At 38.1% G+C, this 21,106-nt stretch overlaps 1 protein-coding gene across 3 annotated transcripts in view; it reads right to left on the minus strand.

Annotated features, from left to right (window-relative positions):
- Nucleotides 1-21,106, minus strand: part of csnk1a1 (casein kinase 1, alpha 1) — a 55,558-nt gene that overhangs the window by 9,838 nt on the left and 24,614 nt on the right. For all 3 annotated transcript variants that reach the window (XM_043703775.1, XM_043703774.2, XM_043703777.2), the window contains 4 exons: nucleotides 8,876-9,015; nucleotides 4,494-4,572; nucleotides 1,675-1,749; nucleotides 1,314-1,420 (listed from right to left, as the gene is read on the minus strand). In XM_043703775.1, the coding sequence (XP_043559710.1) occupies nucleotides 1,314-1,420; nucleotides 1,675-1,749; nucleotides 4,494-4,572; nucleotides 8,876-9,015 (401 nt within the window). The remainder of the gene's footprint in view (nucleotides 1-1,313; nucleotides 1,421-1,674; nucleotides 1,750-4,493; nucleotides 4,573-8,875; nucleotides 9,016-21,106) is intronic.

Here is a 21,106-nt window from a genome sequence, read left to right on the forward strand (position 1 = left end):
CTGTTCCTGCCTTGTTTCCCAAGAGCAGGTCAAGATGTGGATCTACTTTCTCCAGTAGGTAAATCCACATACTGAATCAGAAATTTTTTTTGTGTACACAAATTCCTCTCAATCCAAACTCTTAACACTATGGCAGCCCCAGTTTATGTCTGGAAAGTCAAAATTCCCTACCATAACTACCCTATTATTCAGACATAGCCGAAATCTCCTTACAAATTTATTCCTCAATTTCCCGGACTATTGGGGGTGGGGGTCTATAATACAATCCCAATAAGGTGATCACCCATTTCCTATTTCTTCAGTTCCACCCAAATAACATCCCTGGATGTATTCCCAGGAATATCCTCCCTAAGTACAGCAGTAATGCTATCCCTTCATAAAAAAACACTACTCCCCCTCCCCTGTTGTCCCCCTTTCTATCCTTCCTATAGTATTTGTATCCTGGAACATTAAGGTGCCAGTCCTACCCATCCCGGAGTCATGTTTCTGTAATTCTTATGATAACCCAATCCCATGTTCCTAACCATGCCCAGAGTTCATCCACCTTCCCTATTAGGCCCCGTGTATTGAAGTAAATGCAGTTTAATTTATCAATCCTACCTGGTTCTCTGCTTCGTCCCTGCCTGCCCAGAATGTTCGACTCACTCAGTTTCCCAACTGTGCCAGTCTCAGATTGATCTCTTTCCTCATTATTTCCCCCCCATCCCACACCCGGTTAGTTTAAATCCACCTGAGCAACTCAAGCAAAATTTCCCTGACAGTTTCAATTCAGACGTAATCCATCCTTCTTGTCCAGGACACCTGCATCCCAGAAGAGATTCCAATGATCCAAAAATGTGCAACCTTCATCCATGCACAAGCTCAGCCATGCATTCATCTGCTCTATCCTCCTATTTCTAACTTCACTAGCTCGTAGCATCGGGAGTAATCCAGATATTACTACCCTCTAGGATCTCCTTGTTAAATTCCTGTCTAACTTTCTGTATTCTCCCTTCCTATGCCATTGGTTTCAATGTGTACAAAGATGTCCTGCCGGTCCCTCTCCCCTTTGAGAACATTCAGCACCCTCAGACACCCTTGAATCTGGCAACACACCATCCTGGATTTTCTTTGCTGGCAGCAGAAACATCTGTCTGTGCCTCTGACGAGAGTGTCCTCTATCACAACTGATTGCTTGGAACCTGATGTACCCCTCATTGATATTAGTTATTTTATAATTTCTCAAAAGCAATACAGGAAAGCCACTTATTGGTCAATTCCCAATTCCTCCATTGCATTATGACAGAAAAAATGCATTATTGAATTCACGTCACCTGAAAAGAATGCGGAAAAGCTGTCGAAGATACATGTAATCTGGTGCTTCTTCAAAACGTAGTCCACGACAGTAGTTCAGGTACATTGCAAACTCAGCAGGGAACCCCTAATATAGAAAAGGGAGAGTTAATCTTGTACTCAACTAATTTCTCCAATTAATGAGAATCCCTTCCCAAAGGTACAAAACAAGTTTATTTTTCTACATTTCCTTTTATAGCCAGCCTATGCCCACTGTCATTCAAAGTGACAGTTAATCTTAATTAAGGTACCTAGTTAAAAGATTTCAAACATAGTTAAAAATCAATACTTTAAAAGAATATTTTAATAGTGGATTCAAATAAACTTAGAATCAAAACCTACCTTACACAATACCTCAACTGGCGTGGACATCTTTTTCTCACTAATCTTCTCATATTTCTGCTTCTTTGTGGCTGCCTGTGGAATAAACATGTAAAAATTGCTCAAAAATTAAAGAAAACAAGTATTAAACATTAAGCCAATTTATTATATCTCAAGTAGAAAAGCACCGTTCTGAAGTAATCCTGAAAAATAATCTGGCTTAATATCAACATTTAGAGCTATTTTTAATTACAGAAAAATTCATATTTGTAAATATATACTGAAACAAGTCAGGAAGTATCCGGTTATACAAATTTTAATTATCCAGTTGGTCACAGCCTGTATGTCCTTAACCTCATGTTACATTCTCACTGTTTACCCATCAATGGAAGATATCCACTTAAAAAAAAAACCAACTGAACAAGTATACTATCAAAGCTGTTTTATACAAATACAAAATTAACAATTCTGTTAATCCAAAGTGAACTCAGGTTCTTAGAAGATACAACTTAAAAGAAAATAAACAAACAACAGAAAACAAACTTGTCTAGACTGTCAATTACTTATTAGATGATCAACAACTTCTAATTACATGAAATGCTATTGATGTCATGGTAGTGGCACATTAATCCATCCTGCCTGGTTAAAAAGATGGCTGGAATCATTTCAAACTCACATAGGTGTTGAGGTCTGTCACATGATGTGAGCATGTGTCAAAAATTCATACTTATGGCCAAATAAAATATGGCAAGTATCCTTTACAGAATTGCACCAGCCGGTGTTGGACTGGGGTGGACAAAGTTAAAAATCACACAAGATCAGGTTTACAGTCCAAAAGGTTTATTTGAGGCACTTGCGTTCTCCTGATGATGAAGAAATACTTCAATAGCTAGTGCCTCCAAATAAACCTGTTGAATTATACCTGAGTTGTGTGATTTTTAATTTTGTCCACATACTTGAAGGCAGTTTCTCATCTTTGCTGATGAATGATATCAACCACTGCAACTGCATTTTCAAAGGATTGAGGCTTTCAAATATTTTAAAAGGTAGACAAATGTGCCATTGCAAAATGTCAGCACTTAAAATTTATTTTGCAGAACAAATCCAGGTCTTATCAGAAATGGTTTCAACTGGTTAAACAAATCTTCAGAACAAAATGTTTACATATTTGTTTCAAGTAACAAATGCTTTTGAAAAATGCTTTTATCATACAAATGCAGTTTCTATCTCGATCTAAATAAATCAAAAACCACAATTTTTATCTTCCCTTAAAATTACTAGCATCGGGAAAAATAGCAACTTACTTGTATTTAAAATGCAAACAGCAATTTATGCATAGGTGGACTGTATTTACATATGCTTTAGGTATTCAGAGAAGGCACTCCAGTTGCATATTACATTGGTACATAGAAAGCAAAGCAGCTAATGAACCGGGAAAGACAAAGTGCAAAGGTAGGATAATTAGTCAGAATGATTACAGACACAGGAACTGTTAGCTCAGGGTGGCTGACTGTCCATTTATGATGCAGAACAATACCAAAAGCATGGATTCACTTCCCATACCAGTAGAAGTTACCACGAAGGACTATTTCTCAGTCTCTCCCCTTGCTTGAGCTATGGTGCACTACCATTGGTGTCTCTTTTAGGAGATTCCCATGGTCTGCTTGGACTCTGACAATCTACAGTAGATGTGAGGATAATACATGGCAGACAAGCATGGCATATATTGATAGATCTCTACAATATTTACAAACAGTAGCAGGACATCAGTTGAAAAAAAACATCCAGTAGGATTATTCAGTTTCTCCAGCATTGTGTTTATTTCAGATTTTCAGCATCCACAGTATTTTGCTTTTTTTCAAAATGATCAACTTAAGTTGGAGGAAATGCAACTAGTGACAAACAGGTCACATATCTGCATCTGATGCATATTCCAAATATCCTCTGAAGATGCTGGCAGTGTGTGATTAGCTGATTGGTAAATACTTCATATGAAATGCCTGAGCAGCAGCTTCTTACGGATTTGATCTGCAAGTTTCAAAGGCTTGTCCTAATAGTCATAAACTGAGAAATGTCTTCATACATTCTCTTCATCATTCTAAAAAAAATTATATCCTTGTGGATTATTCTTTATAAAACCTAAACACCAAATCTGCATACCAGCTCCTCAGTACATGTTATGGAGTTTAAAAACAAACCCAAGTTTTATCATCACAAGGAGACTAAGTAGAAGAACGAAGTCTTGCTATAATTGCATAGCGCTTGGGTGAGATCACATCTGGCGTGGTGCGTTGATGTGACTCCCAAATTTAAAAAATGATGTACTTGCTAGGAAAAGATCATGAGTTACATTCTTGCAATGAATAAGGTTGTCCTGTAGCAAGAAGTTGAATAAATTGGGCTTGTGTTTTGGCAGTAAGAGTGAATGAGAGCTGATCTCATGGAAACATGCAAGATATGGCTTGACATGGCAGACATTATCCTGGCTGGCAATTTAGAGCTCAAAACCACAGACTCATTAGGGTCAATCATTGAGGCGGAGATAGTTCATAGATTCTCCATCATAGAGTATATTTAAGGCTGAAATGGATGTACTATTGGTTCCGCAGGGAATCAAACAGACCAGAAAGTGGAGAGGAGGGTGAAAATCAGCAAGAATTGTTTTAATAGATTAAAGGCTCATATGGTCCATACTCCTGCTCTTAATTCTTAAACCAATTTCCTCAACTACAAATTGGAAATGCTACAATTTTACTGAATAATGATGATCAGATGTACAGTACACAGTGCCAACTTAAAGCAATTTATGTTAAGGCTGATCTACGCTGCTACGTATTTACCTTCAATCCTTGCCAAGGAAGGCTTGTTCTGTTGAAGTACATCAGTACGTATCCTAGAGATTCCATATCGTCACGACGACTGTTGGACAAAAAAAAATATTGGTATCTGAGGAAATTGCAAACAAAACTGACAAATACCCTGAACCATTTTACTTTGAAAGCACTTTAGAGTATTCAGCTTGAGTATTGACCTGGAGAGATACCCAAGACAAGGAGAGCAAGTTAAAATCAACTGACATTTCACAACCTATAGGATGCAAAAGGAATTAATTTCTCATGCTATGGTAAACAAAGGGCTGAGGTATTATATTGCTTTGGCTAAGTCAGAGTTGCGTCAAGCTTTTCAGAAGGATTTTCGTTGTGGGGCCTAGCAGGTTTATCTTAAACTCATTGTATCAATCACCTACAACAGCCCAGTAGTCTCTCATATCTCATTTCCACCCAATTTATTATTTTTCATTCATAGAGCAATTCGCTACTAAGTGGACATCTGCTGAAACATCAGCATCCCTTGCACCCACACCATCTGACAAGCTGTGTAGTTGGATTGCTAATACTTGACTAGCATGGTCACTCATCGGCGATGTAATGGCACAGCAACCACAAAGCCAGCGCTCATATTGTGTCATTGTTTAGCCACATACTTCACCTATCAGTGAACTCACTAAGTCTGCACTACCCTGCTCATTTTAATGGAGTGAAGAAATTCAGGAAAGAGTTCTAAACAAATATCTATAAGACAAGGAAAAGCCAAAACTGGTTTGACAAGAATGACCATATCATCCATGACCTCACCAAGAGGAAACCTTTCCAAGCCAGGCAAAACGACATTTGAGTTCTCCTCTTTACCAGCAAGGCAAATAGCAAACATTGGGTTACAAAAAAGAACGAGAGAAATCAAGGCCTAATGGTGTCTTGAGAAAGATAAGGAGCTGCAACTCTTTGCCAACGAGCACGATATCCAGGGTTTCTTCTGCACCACAAAGGCAATATATGGATCCATAACCTTTAGCCTTAAACCAGTGAAGAGTATAGATGAACCCTTTTAGAGATAGAAAACATCAACCTCTGGTGGAGAGAACTTCAAATAACTTGTAACTCTCAATATAATCAATAAGGAAGTGTTTGTTGAAATCCCCAGTTCCACAAAGATGATCTTCAACTCCTACCTCATGTGGCAGAAGGTGAAGCTGCCATTAGACAAAGAATGGAAGACACAGGAATAGACAGGATTCTAGTGGAAATTTTCAAACTTCGAGGAGCAGAGCTTACCCTTCATCTACACTGACTATCCCCGATATAAAAATCTGAAACTATAAAGAAATCCCTGGTGACCTCCAGGATGCTGGCATCACCACTGTCTTCTAGGAAGGAGACAAAGTGTACTGTGGGAACCAGAGGAATCTCCCTATTCTCCATTGCCCAAATCCTCACTCGGCACTTTCTCCCAGTCTGAAGAAATTCTTCCTGAAATCCAGTGTGGCTACCAACCAAACAGGAATGGACATGATTTTCACTGCTCAGCAACCCCAACACAAATGCTAGGAATGACATGAATCGCTATGTGTTTCGATCTGACCAAGATTTGCGACTCAATCATTTGGGAAGTGCCATGAAAGAATCTGTCAAAAGGCTTGAGTAAAATTCATCAACATCCTTCATCTCCTCCCCAACAAGATGCTGGCAACTGTCCTCACCCACAGTAATATGACAGGATACAGAGGTCAAGACAGGAGTCAAGCAGAGATGAGTCACCGCCAGCATTCTTTTCTCCATCTTCACCTTATCGAGAACAAACTTCCTAGTGTATATCCTTCCTCAAACAAAAAAATATTGCTTTTCAAGCTGTATAATCAAGCAAAATGAAAATAAATTTTGCCTGAAATACCAAAGCTAACCAGTAAACTTATCATACCATTATGTTTAATTTAACGTGAATAATATACTCACTAAGCTGTGCTTTTATTCTCTTTATTTTAGAAAAAAATCTTGCACTAACAAAACTGTTTACAGAAATCTATTATTTGAGCACATGCAAGAGAATAGGAAAATACAGTTTGTTAACATGCCCACAATTGAACTGAAAGTTAAATGTGACTACATGCAAGTTCTAATGAAAGCAGATAGAGATAAACAAACATACAAATCCCAGAAGTCTTATCACAAGTCAGGAGTTGTGATGACATTTAAACAAACAGACAATGCTTCCACAAATATTCATTCTATCCTCAAAGAGCCCTGCACAGCAATTCAAAATACAAGGTTGCAGCATTTGGAACCATGTTCACCCAGAACTGCTGAGTGGATGATTCACCTTCGCTCAACATTCAAATCACCCACACGATAAAGAAACGATTGACAGCATTAGATACAGGAAAGCTACGGGCTAGACAACTGCCCAGCTTCAGTGATTAATGCTCCAGAATTAATCACTTCATTATAAACAAGTTGCTCACCTATATAGGTACAATATTGCGATTTACCCAGTCAAGCAGAAAATTGCTCATATCTGTCCCAAACAGAAAGGAAAAATGCAATTCAAGCATTACTAGCACAGTCTATCCACAATCAGCAAGTGATGGAAATTGTCTCTGACAGTGCTAGCAAGTACCATTTGATAATCAACTGCTCAGTAATACTCAGCTTGGTTCCACCAACTCCAGACTCATTCCAACCGCAAATCAAAGCGGATGACCTCATAAAACTGAAGTAAATGGAAATCAAAGCAGAAAAACTTTCAACGGCTACAGGCATACCAGCACAAAGACCACCAATAATCTCAGGCTTAGGGTGTTGCTAAAAGATCTCTGGACAGCATTTAAGCTGAACCCTCCTCAGCTGCTTCAACAGTGACTTTTTCATCATGTCAAGACCAGAAGTGGAGATTTTCGCTGACTATTTTAGTTCCACTCATAATTCCTGAGAAATTAAAGTGGGCCTTTTTGCCATGCAGCACAACTTGGGCAAAATTCAGGCATAGAAGTATGAAGTAACATTTACGCCATGCAAATGCTCAGCAATGAGGGTTAACCCTCCAATAAGGGTTAACTACCTCATTTGCCAGCACTACCACTGTTGAAATCCCAATATCAACATCCTGTGCAAGGCTGCCATTGACAAGACACTTGATTGTGAATGGGCCAATTACTTAAACACTAATTACAACAGGTGGGAGACTAAGTATTCTGTAGCAGTTGATTCAATATCTGATTTTGCAAACATTTTCATAATCTAAAGAACGCCACAAAATGATGGAAGATCCCTGCAGCTCCAACAAGCAAGGGTGCTGTTATCTATGACAAGTCATTCCACTTAACTTGTACCTAATTGTTCACTCCCGCATCAATGTACAGTGGCTGCACATTGAATTTTTTATGTGGAAAGTAATAAGTTTGCTTAACAACATCTCTAAATTCATAACTTTTCACCAAGAAGAAACAAGGTGAAGTATACAGGAACACAGGGACTGGACCATAACTCTGAAAAGGAGAAAGTGAGATGCTGGAGATGTAGATGCTGGAGATCACAGTCCTGATGCCTGAAAGGTAGATTCTCCTGTTCCTCAGATACTGCCTGACCTACTGTGCTTTCCCAGAAACACACTCTCAACTCTGGACACAACTCTTCCAAAACCCTTAGGGGAGGTGGTCATTGCCTAGCATTTACATGGTATAAATGTTACTTCATTCTTCCATGCCTGAATTTTGCCCAAGTTGTGCTGCATGGTGAAAAGGCCCACTTTATATTCTGAGGAATTATGAATGGAACTGAAAACTGGAATTACCATTCCTTCACGGTCGCTAGGTCAAAATTCATGAAGTTGCTTCCGAACAGCACTGTGGAAATACTTAAAACCATAGGTAATGCACTTGCTCACACAGGCAGCTCCTCCAGCTTCTCCAAAAGTAGTTGATTGTGCTAGTGGCACTTATATATTTAATTATTTCTTAGAGCTGCAGGAAACAGGAGTTGCAACCGCTTTAAACTCAAAATTGCTGTCACAAGTTCACAATCTTGCATTGTCTTGCAACTCCCAGAATTAAGGTCCTTCTGCGTCCAAAACTGCAAAGAAAATTGCTCCAAGCAAATGTTAATTTTTAAAAATTTCAAGCTAACTTTAAGCACTGCAGGTGCACATTTACTCGACACGTTCATTGTCAAATCATCCACCCTAGCGACTCCTTGAAGGTGGATAACTTCATTCCAGTAAGAAGGAGACAGCAATGATTAGCCTGGTATTACCGGATCTGTTGATTTAGGTCAAATGCAACCAGACCTCACATGCCAACATGATAGGTACCATCTATTCAGGTGCTGTTATGGCTCTGAAGGTCTGTCAAAAGACAATAAGCTTTAGGGAAGTAACCAAATAGTATGCTCACCTCTGTTCAATACCTAGATGTGCATTGATGCTGGCATATCGTGCTGTTCCTGTAAGATTTTTGTCTTCCCTATATGGTATGTGTTGTCTTGTCCGGTTGTCACGGTATTTTTTAGCCAAACCAAAGTCAATCAGAAACAGCTGCAAAATGAAACACAAGACAAAATGAAATGAAATTCAATATTAGCTTCAATTTTGCAATATGAGACATTTACCAAAACTATTAATTGTAATTCAATTCTAATTGAAATTTAAGCAAAAATTTAAGCTACAAAATTTGGGCTACAGTGGACCAGTCAGTAGGAAGAGATACACAAAACAGAAAACTAAGACTTGGTTTAAAGTGTGATAATGCTCACTTTATGCAAGCAAATACACCTATTTTTAAGCCTAGCTTGCCCTCCTACACCATCGGGCAATATTTTAACTATTTTCAAAAGGAGAGAACAGTGATAGCATAGTACATTATAGCAAATTCAAGAATTGAAGTTGAGAGATGGTACTGCATTAGTGATCTCAGTGCTTCAATTTTCCAGAACGTGCGGAAATAAATACTTTCCTCTATATCTATTATACTGAAATCCTCTGCCTATTCTAGTACTAATTTAAATAAAAACACATTCATTGAATGAGATACGTAAGCTGCCAAAAATATGGAAGCAGTTCAGAGCGTAACATTTGCCAATTTCTCAATGTTACAGCCCACTAGGTTGAATAATGTACATTGTTTTTTTTCTGAAACGAGCAGGAGACTGACTGATGTTACTCACTGGGTAGAAAAAGTGCACTTTCTTGGTGGGGTAGAGGTGTACAAGAGAAACAAAGGAGGAACAGCACATAAAAGTCGTCCGAAGGCTTTATTTAGTGGCCAAACAATGACATGAGAAAGGAACTTCCTAACTCTCCATTTTAAGTTTCTAAATATTCAGCAACAAAATTAAGATTTCAGTTAATGGCCAAAAATTAACTATTACATTTCTTTTGCTTGTGAACATGGTTTCTTTTTCCTCCCAGATAGTGCAATGAGGCAGATGAAGCAAACCATACAGTGGCACATGGAATTCACACTTTCTATGCTCAACAAATGACCATTCAACATTAGGTTAATTAAAGAAGAAGAATAGCCTTTTTCCACAATCATTTGAGTAATCTATCTTCCATGTATCAAACTCAACTTGCCTGAAGTTTCAACATGTCTTTATATTTAAATATTTGTCCAAGGCTAGCTACTGAAATCTGAGGTCACCAGATCCTAATTCTGATGGTCAGGCAGATAAAATGTTATACAGTGCAGCACAAAGCTGTACAAACCAAAAGACTAGTTTTAATTCCAGAATTGATCTATTGGATGCAGGAAATAGCTGCTCAAGATCATGAACCACAAAGCACTAACTCCTGCTGAATGTAAGCATAGAGCAACAGAACTAAACTCGGTTGCAATTTCATGTTCAAGTGACTTGCCAATTATCACCTAAATCTGACACCAAGAATGAATATTTACTAAACAAACTGGATTACAAAACAACATATTTGAACCAATGGGGCTACAATTTGGACAATACACAGCAAGAATGAAGTTGCTAAAAACAATTTCTCCACAGATTTCATACAAAGCCCTCAGTGTGGAAGTAGGCCATTCAGCCCATTGGGTCCACAGTGACCTTTTGACGCCCCTATCAGATGCTGGAGATCACAGTCCTGATGCCTCAAAAGGTCGATTCTCCTGTTCCTTGGATACTGCCTGACCTGCTGTGCTTTCCCAGCAACACACACTTGAGTCTGGACACAACTCTTCCAAGACCCTTAGTGGAGGTGGTCATTGCCTAGAACTTACATGGTATGAATGTTACTTCATTCTTCCATGCCTGAATTTTGCACAAATTGTGCTGCATGGTGAAAAGGCCCACTTTATTTTCTGAGGAATTATGAATGGAACTGAAAACTGGAATTACCATTCCTTCACGGTCGCTGGGTCAAAATTCATGAAGTTGCTTCCGAACAGCACTGTGGAAATTTAACACACCTCAACCTTCCTCGGATTCATAGAAAACAACCTAAGCATATTCCAGCCTTACTAAGCTGAAATACTCCATTCTAGATGATGCCATGATGAATAACCTTTGCACTCCTTCTAGTGCAATGACATTCTCCCTCTAGTGTGGTGACCAGAACAGCATGTATAACTCCAGCAGTGGCCTAATCAAAGTTTCTCACAGCTCTCAAAATAACCTCCCTGCTCTTATAATCTATGACCAGTTAAAGTAAGCATCCCATATGTCGTAATTATCCTCATTAAACTGTCCTGCCACTTTCAGGGATCTGTGGATAACTACCCCAAGATGCCTCCAAGCTTCTTCATGTCCTGTCATTCAGAACTCCCTTGTCTTACTTCTGTCACCTCATATTCAATCAGGGATAAATTCCATCTGCCACTTACCTACCCATCTGACCACTGTTTATATCTTACTGTAATTAACACCTCCCACCTCACTGTCAACCAATGTTAGTGTCATCCACAAACTCACTTTAGTATCATTCTAGAATGATAATTCCAACTTACCATTTCACTGTACATCCTGGTAATTGTACAGCAACACTAACTTACACAAAATGAATTCAACCTTTCAAATGATGTTTGCATATAAAGCTTGAACAATTAAAGATAATTTGTATTGTATTATTGATAATCGGGTAATCTTTGAGAGTTTGCTCATATGACAAAAATGATACTTGTATGTATTCTGCTCAGGCTGTCAATCAGGTTAACTATAAAAATGCACCTGACATCAAGTTTTCAGGGGACACCATGCTGCACTGACTCTCCAATTACAAAACAACCTCGATTACCTGAACATCAATTATCCAAATTTCAGATAACCCAAATCAAGATCAAGGTCCCATTAAAAACTCTATGCGTTTTCCAAACAACGTTATCCAAACTCAGTTATCTGAACAAAATACTTCCCGCCTCCGTCTCGTTCGGATAATGGAGGTTGTTCTGTATATGGATAAATAAATTCATTCAAGACATTTACAGATTGAAGGTAGCCATTATTTATAACATTCTACATTTATCCCAAATCTTTTCAAAGATACATAACCACAAATACAGAAAACCATTACACCACCGTGGAAAGATCCAAGGCGTAAGAGATAATTTTCTGCCAAAAATTGTCACTGTGCCTTTTGAAAAAAAGAGAGACAGGAACAAAGAAAAATAATATAGAGTTCAAATTATTTGAAAGTATACGACCATTTGTGATTTGAGGCAAAGGAACAGAACCATTAAATTACTACAGAACCTTAACATTATCTTATCGTTAGCAAGTATCTGTAATTGTCATGCTCAGCATAACTGACGCAGGTTTAGGCACAGGAATTGGAAACAACAATTTCCAATTCAAGAATTGAAACAACTGAAAAGTGTTACATTGACAGTGTCTGCAGCAATTTATCCTGATTAAACCCAAAATTAACTTTAGTGACTAGAACTCAATCAAAAGCCACCTAAGATTTGAGGAAATAAACTAGCAAAGATGCCTCTTACGCAAAAAACATAGCAGCAATCCAAAAATGATGTTGCAGACTCTTAGCATACACTGGCTAAAATAAAACTGATCATTATTTTGGTAAAGTTAAAGGCGGTTGTTTGAAATGCTAGAAAGTAGTACGACCCTCATCCCTTTCTCAATAAGTGACCACCAAAAGAGTGTGCTCGTGCTCATTCGGCTTGAAGTAGTAAAATAACATTTCTCAAACAGTGGCGAGTAATCCAACATGATCAATAACCTACAACATGCATCAAAATTCTGACTTTCAATTAAGAATTTATATCAAGTACTCAGCAAAGTGGTCTATATTGTCATTCCGCAGGTGACTCATTTGTGAAATGAGATTGCAGTGGCGTCAGAGACTTGATGTTGTTCTCCCATAAATTAGAACAACCTTGGAAACAAAATTGGTTTGTATATCTAATCCAAACCACAGCACTACCTCTAACTCTATTATAGAAATTCGTATTTGACTATTGCTAAAACTACATTTTATTGAAGCTTTTCAACTTGAATTTATCAGGACAATTTGCAACAATACCAACGTGAAGGGAAAACAAGTTCCTACTTACTGAGTTAGCTATATGCCCAAATGATTTTAACTTGGGCAAACTAGCCAACGTAGTCCCCAACAAACATCAGTTGCAAATGTTTGGTTAAATAAGCTACAAATAGATGAAAGTTTCATTTTTAAAAACTACCTTAATATTCCACACAACTTTAATCTAAAACCTGATACAAATAAGAGGGTTAAATCAGCTCCCACTTTCCACCTCAGTCAGCCAAAACAAAATTTAAGATAGTTTTGTAATACAAAAATATTTCATTTCAGTTAAACAGTTAACTGGTTTACTGGATACACAAGTCAATTCCAAGTTTTTCCGGAAGTTCCCAACCCAGACAAAAAAAAGCAACAAGGATATAAATACAAGTTAAAAAGGGGACCATCTCCAATACAAAAAGGAAAATAAATGGTAACATTTTAAAGTCCTTATAGTGCTCTGGAGGAATAAGGTACAAACCAGCACCATTAGCTGGTTAGCTGGGTCCTGGACCAAGCAAGCTGAATACTGCAGATCTTTGAGATCAGTGTTCTGACGTTCTTCCAATCCATGAGGTCAGCATTTGCTTTTTCCTTTGAGCACATGCAGAGTGCTTCTCCAAAGTCCGCTGTTCTAAATCTATTAATAATGCTCTGCCGAAGCGATTGCTTAAAACACAGCTCACACTCATATTCCTATATTTGGGGATATTGACTCCAAACTGGACAATACCATTCAGGACATTCATCTCAAACGCAAATCTCATTACTCAAGTATAAATTAAGAATACAGTTTTTTTTCACACTTAACTGGTTTCAGTCTCTTTTGATAAGAAAAAGTTACTTTCAGTTCATGGTTAGTTGACAACATATTGATTTCCGGAGCTTGGCTCAATTTGGTGGTCACTGAAGTCTGCCTTTCCTTTTTAAAACTTAGCCCATGGATGCCCTGGTATTAAAATCAAATGGTGGAACTAAAAAAAACTGTCCACATCTCACCGCTATCGTGACAAAGTTTAATTCAGCTCCACCCAAATATAAGCTCATCTTTACTGTCCTGAATAGCTAGTTTAATACTGCACTGCAGAGTTTAGTTGGAACTCTTTCAGTAATAACACATTCATCCACATCAGGTGGTGATGGGTTCAAATACCATTTCAAAACACTTGAGCACATCGGATTAATGACACTCCAACAATGGTGAAAGTCTGAGGTGTCATTTTTCAAGTGATTTTTAAATTCAAGTCGCATCTACATACTCAGTTGAACTAGACGAAAGTGAGGACTCTAGATGCTGCGGTTCAGAGTCAAGATTAGAGTGGTGCTGGAAAAGCACCAGCAGGTCAGACAGCATCTGAGGAGCAGGAAAATCGGTGTTTTGGGCAAAAACCCTTCCTGATGTGGGAGGCTAACGGCTGTGTTTTTCCAGAATCACACTAATTTTGACACTCAGTTGAACACCAATCCCAGAGGACTATTTCAAAATGTTGGAAATTGACTTGGTTAATATTCATCCTACAAACAACATAAGCTAAAAAAATCCTTACCACACTGTTCCCTGTGTGAAATTTCTGTGCACAAATCAACTGATCATTGAGATGTTGAGGGGTTAATTTGCTTTGCTGACCTGTAAGAAATTGGATGCCCCGGGGGTCAAACGGTATGCCCGTCTTACAGATAGAATGTAAGATAGAATGCAATTCCCATCCCTCACCATTCAGAACAATTTGCATGACCATTTCCTAGTTATTCATAGTAAAAGAATTACATTATCATTCCCTATTCAGAAAATCAATAAGAACATTGCAATTAAAATTCTGACTACTCCCTGCAGTTAAAAAAATGATTCACAACAGATGTGACCATTATGGGATGATTTACATTATACTGTTTCTGGAAATGATGTGATCACCATATTGTGACTTGAGTGGCACGTACTGTGGGTGAATGGCTGGGGATTATCTTGGGGGCACTACTGACTGTAAAGTGAAACTCTTGTATTGTATAAAGGAAAGACTGTTTCCTTTGTTCGGAGAGATCTTTGACATGGCTTCGCAAAATCTGCGAACGGTGTTAAGGGTTTCTCCAGAAAGCTTGTACTGTACTTGCTTAATACATTTTGGCTGTTCACAGAAGTGGGCGTGTTGCAGTTGCATCAAGGGTGTAAGACCCAAGAAAAAGAACCTACCAGTGACCACGCTTTACAATAAATACAACTGGATGTAAACGCTATTGGGTGTGGAGGTTGAGAGGTACAGTATCAATCAAAGTTATTTCAGAAATGATGAAAGTTTCCACTAATATGTTGCTAATGTCACTTTTTCATGACTGATCATTTGTGAGCAGGGTAAATCCATCCCCAATATAAACAAGAGTTTAATAAATGCAACATCTCTCTCCAAATGTGTCTGAAAGCTTAATTTTTGCTACCTCAAAACATGACAAAAAAATGACAGATTTTCAATCATTAAATATTCTGATGCTAATTTCACGAGGGATCCACAGCACATCCCAACATGAGTTAAAGGAATGTTCTGTAATTTGCTGTTGAAACAAGTTGATTCAGATGGAGAACTTTTATAGGCATATACTTTGCTTTCATGCCTCAAAAGGAAGTCAACTTAACACTTACAAATATCATGTTCTGTTCAGTGGTGGCATTCTTGCCAGTCATAGAGATGTATAGCATGGAAACAGACCCTTCGGTCCAACCCGTCCATGCCGACTAGATATCCCAACCCAATCTAGTCTCACCTGCCAGCAGCCGGCCCATATACCTCCAAACCCTTCCGATTCATATACATGTTCACATGCCTCTTAAAATGCTACAATTGTACCAGCCTCCACCACATCCTCTGGCAGCTCATTCCATACATGTACTACCCTCTGCATGAAAATGTTGCCCCTTAGGTCTCTTATCTCTTTCCCCTCTCACCCTAGACCTATGCCCTCTAGTTCTGGACTCCCTGACACCAGGGAAAAGACTTTGTCTATTTATCCTATCCATGCCCCTCAATTTTGTAAACCTCTATAAGGTCACCCCTCAGCCTCAGACTCTCCAGGGAAAACAGCCCCAGCCTATTCAGCCTCTCCCTGTAGCTCAGATCCTCCAACCCAGGCAACATCCTTGTAAATCTTTTAAGTTGCTGAATTTGCTTTCGAGGAATGAATTATGACCTCGGCTGGCATATCTATGCAGAGGCAGTGCCATCTTTTTACTGAAGTACCAGCAATGGAGGGAAATGATCCTTTACTTCAAGGGATCAGAAAATTCAACTGGCCTCTTTGCGTTTAACCCTTGACTTAATATCTAAAATATATTTTCTGGTTATGTATCGGTGAAGAACCTTTCTGCCACATTACAACAATGACTACCTCTAAAATGCAAATCACTCAGTTCCTGAGGTGGTTAAGGGACCTCCAATGTCTCTCACCATTCAAATAGTAATCAGAACTTTACCCACAATTTTAACACAAGGGTTAACATTATTAGCCAAAAGTAATAGTAAATCTAGCATCAATTACCATTTATAAGAGGGGCAGGATGCTTTCTCTCAAGTACTAAGGTCCTATTTGAAAACTTTGATCAAATTGTCTTTTAAACTTCTAAATTACAGGGTAAATGCATTTAGTTTCAATTGGCCCTAGTGTTATTCTGGTATATCTACTCTGCAGTTCCTCCAAAGTCAGTATATCCTTTAAATTGCAGTTTCTAGAACAATTCAATATACCAGGTGGAGTCTTGCTAGAGTTTTGCATTGAAACGTAACTATTTTCTAGTGTTCTACTTGCTCATTTCATCTTTAAGTAATTTGAACAGAACCATAAATAGCTAATGTGCATCATTCTTCATATATTAGCCTTTTGACAATAATTTGACATCACCTTCCAAAACCACAAATTATACCACTTAGAAGGTAGTGCAGAACCCTACAACCTACAATCCTTCAAGCCACCTACTATCTAGACATCGAAACTATATCAAAATTCATTTATTTGGTCAAAATCATGGAACTTGCTTCCCAACAGCAATAAAGTGTGTACCTATATCCCAAAAATTGCAATGGTTCAAGGCAGCAGATCACCACCATTTTGAGGGCAATTAGGGGTTAGCAATAATGGTTTGGTGAAAAGAATTTTCAAATTGATACACGACAACTGTGATCAACAGAGGTCACAAATTGACTAATAACTTGTGTGAAAGTGAAACAGTATATGATAGTGAGCAGAGGTAATTCAAAATAAGTTAGGGTTCAAAAAACGGTTTTTAACAATTGAAAGTCATATCAAAATCCACAGACTTCCAAAGAACTAAGAACTTTTAAAAGAAAAACCAACTAGCCTATGATCTGCCAGATGAATGTTGAGCAACGATGGTCATCTACCTTCCTGAACATCTTAGTTCTATTACTCACATGAAGATTACTTAAATAAAACCATATTGTACTTAGCCCCACTAGGAAGAAACTTTTACATATTTTGGCCTTCGTAAGAATATATTTCAAAACCTTATCTTTGAATTACATTAAAAAAGCTTCATAAAATTACATTTAAAATGAAATCATTCACCTTTGGTGCACTAATTCAATTTGAAAGCAATTCATCACAGCTATAAGTTAATTTATTTCCAAATATGCAATTTCAAGAAATATCCAGGACAAGGTTGGTGTAACTAAGTAGTCAAATTATTCTCTCAACTATGGCCAATATTAAAACATTTAGCATCAACTGTTAACCAATTGCTGAGAAGGATTTCTCTGAAATATCATGCAGTAAAAAGCTCTCAAAGGAAAAGTCCAAAGGATCCTAGAATGCCATATAATTAAGATTTTATTAATTTACCCATATTAACTAAAAATGATCACAAACTATTCAGCCAAAACACTTATTGATTTAACTACTGTTCTCCAAACTAGGCATACGATGCTGGTAATTTGTCCTTAGCTGCATCATTTTTAAACTGCAATTGCAACACAGGTCTAATCATTCGGCACCTATTTGCTGTTTAATAAAGTTTGACTTGGATTGCTGATAAATGATAAACTACAATAATGAATACACAGAGCTTGCCAAATTGCATCACAGGTAGACAGCGATTAAAAGGTTTTTAGTGCACTTGCCTTCATTGCTCAGACCATGTTGAGTATAGGAGTGGGAACATGTTGAAGCTGTACAGGACATTAGTGAGGCAACTTTGGACTACTGTATACAGTTCTGGTCATCCTGCTATAGGAAGGATATGATTAAAATGGAGACAATTCAGAAAAGATTTACAAGGATGTTCCTGGTCTGGAGGACTCGAGTTTGAGCAGAAGCTTTTTTCACTGGACTATAGGAGGTTGAGGGATGACCTTATAGAAGTTCAGATAATCATGAAGTGCACAGATAAAGTGAATAGCAAACGTCATTCACTTATGGTGGTTGGGGTGGGGCACGCTCAAAAAAATATATTTCAAAATAAAACCTAATTAAGGTCAGACAAGATTTAGAAGGGGCCATTGAAAAGGGCAATATTTTCAGAGGGTGGTTTGTATGTGGAATAAACTGCCAGAGAAAGTGGTATGCACAGGTACTTAAAACATTTAAAAAGACATTTGGATAGGGGCCAAATGCAAGCAAACAGGACTAATTTAGTTTGGAAAACTTGGTTGGCATGGGCAAATCGAACTGACAGGTCTGTTTTCGTGCTGTATGATTCAATGACACTAATACTGTCTGGATAAAAGTTTGACTGCGATGGTTAATGGTTAATAGCCCTTATGGGCAAGCCCAACAGTTAATATATAACCAGATGATAAAGATTGAAGAATTGAAATTAAATTGCTCATTGGATATTCAAATCAAGAACAGTCGTTGGATTTAATCATGAATAAATCTTACTATTTATCACTAAAGAAATAATCATACCTAAACTACGCATTTTACCAATTCTTTTTCACCCGCTACTATTCCATTACTTTATTTACAAAATCACTTGAAATTAGGTGTTTTAGCTCCATTGTGCTATGAGGCTTCCTATTTGCATAACCAGAATGAGAATGCTGCAAATGATTTCAATGGATGGCTGGGATCATAAATGTTGCATTGCTGCAATTCAAGCTATAGGTGGGCAATAAGTAAATAAGGTTCTCTAGCTTCCTGAACTGATATGTAAAAATTGGATGGTTGCTGTAACAAATGGTTTTTAAAATTCACTTATGGGATGGGGGTGCTGCTCTATGGCCAGTATTTATTGCCTGTCCCTTGCTGGCCTTGAAACTAAGTGGGCGGCACGGTGGCACAGTGGTTAGCACTGCTGCCTCACAGCGCCAGAGACCCGGGTTCAATTCCCGCCTCAGGCAACTGTCTGTGTGGAGTTTGCACATGCTCCCAGTGCCTGCATGGGTTTCCTCCGGGAGCTCCGGTTTCCTCCTACATCACAAAGATGTGCAGGTTAGGTGAACTGGCCATGCTAAATTGTGTGTAGTGTTAGGTGAAGGTAGGGGAATGGGTCGCTCTTCAGAGGGTCGGTGTGGACTTGTTGGGCTGAAGGGCCTGTTTCCACACTAAGTAATCTAATCTAACCTAATCATTTCAGAGTATATTGCTGTGGGTCTGGAGTCACACACAGAACTGAGCAGGTGAGGATGGCAGATTTCCTTCCTTGAAGAACATTAGTCAGCCAGATGGGTTTTTCCAATAATTGGCAATGGTTTCATGGCCATCATGAAGTTTTTAATTCCAGACATTAAAAAAATTGAATTCAATATGTTGCGGAAGGATTCAAAACCTGTAACATTAGCCACATTTTGGATCAACAATTTAGTGATAATAGTTGAAATGTGGAGGCGATGGCCTAGTCTATCAGCAAACCTAGAACAGAGACATCATTAAATGATCAATTTCCTTTCCAATATTCCTGCCAACAATAGTGACTTTTTTTTTTAAAATGAACATTAATTCCATTCCAATTCTCTTTTCCACAGGAACACCTCATGGAGATAAAATAGGCTTGTGTAAACAATGCCAATTAAAAGTATCTGACCAGACAAATTAAATCAATGTTTAATTGCATTTTAGTGTAAAATCTTCTCAATCAAATGGAGAACACACCCAAACTTCACAAGTTATAAATACTGTAAATTACCAAAACGGACCATCGCTATTAAGACAAAATAAAAAAGGGAAAAAACAGCAATCCCCTGGATTCAAGATCAACCTGCTCCAAAGGTATGCCATAGCATCTCTGAACAGGTCAATTTAAAAAAAATCAGTATCTTGCTTTTCAAAGCATGCTGCTTGACCTGATTAAATTTTCTTTTGAGTGATAGTGTGCAGGTTTACCTGTTCTAGCTATTGTCGCATAGCTCTCTAATTCTCATTTAGAACCTTTCTGACAATATATCCACTTATTCAAAATACCACTCATGTTTTAAAAGCAATTACTCTAAATATGTTCCAAACACCACAAGATCCAAAACAAACTCCACATATATTTGTTAAATGGCTAAAACAATGGCACAGTTCGTCTACCACAAACATCTATGCCAACCCCTCAAAAGTTATCATACAGGCAATATTAAATTAACAATCTTGGGAAGAAAACGCTCAAGTCTCAATAATTCTATTCAATTGTTCATTCTGAATGCCCTTTCACGCTGAAGATGCAACCTGCACTTAAGTTTTATATGCCAGCTTCACTTGTAATTAAAATATCAGAGCTATGGAACATAAAGTCACTATAGTCAGCATGGTGACTAAGTAGTGTAGCACTCACCCAACACCTCCATGGTGGCTGGTCTGAGTCCCAGTCAAGGCCAACACTCCAACCTGCCCCATTTTGCCAGTTCTCACTGTGGGAAGCTAACAAATCCAGACATGAAAAGGTGGACACACCTAACTAGCTGGTTCACAAAGCACCAGTGCCAAAGGGGGTCGAACAAACGTGTTTGTTTTCTCCCAGCCAGAATTCAGTCAGAGGGAGGAAGGCTAAAATAAAATCAGTGCAGATACAAAGAAATATAAAGATTACACATAAATTGTCAAACTTCAGCCCAATCCTAATAGCACACCATAGCCAGAAAATAATTCAGTTAACAGAACAAGAAATTTCCAAGAAAACAAACACGTTTACCATTTAAGTCTGAATAATGCCAACACA

Source organism: Chiloscyllium plagiosum, unplaced genomic scaffold (assembly GCF_037043375.1).
Source record: "Chiloscyllium plagiosum isolate Xiang-an unplaced genomic scaffold, Cpla_swu_hap1 HiC_scaffold_16, whole genome shotgun sequence".
Taxonomy (NCBI): domain Eukaryota; kingdom Metazoa; phylum Chordata; class Chondrichthyes; order Orectolobiformes; family Hemiscylliidae; genus Chiloscyllium; species Chiloscyllium plagiosum.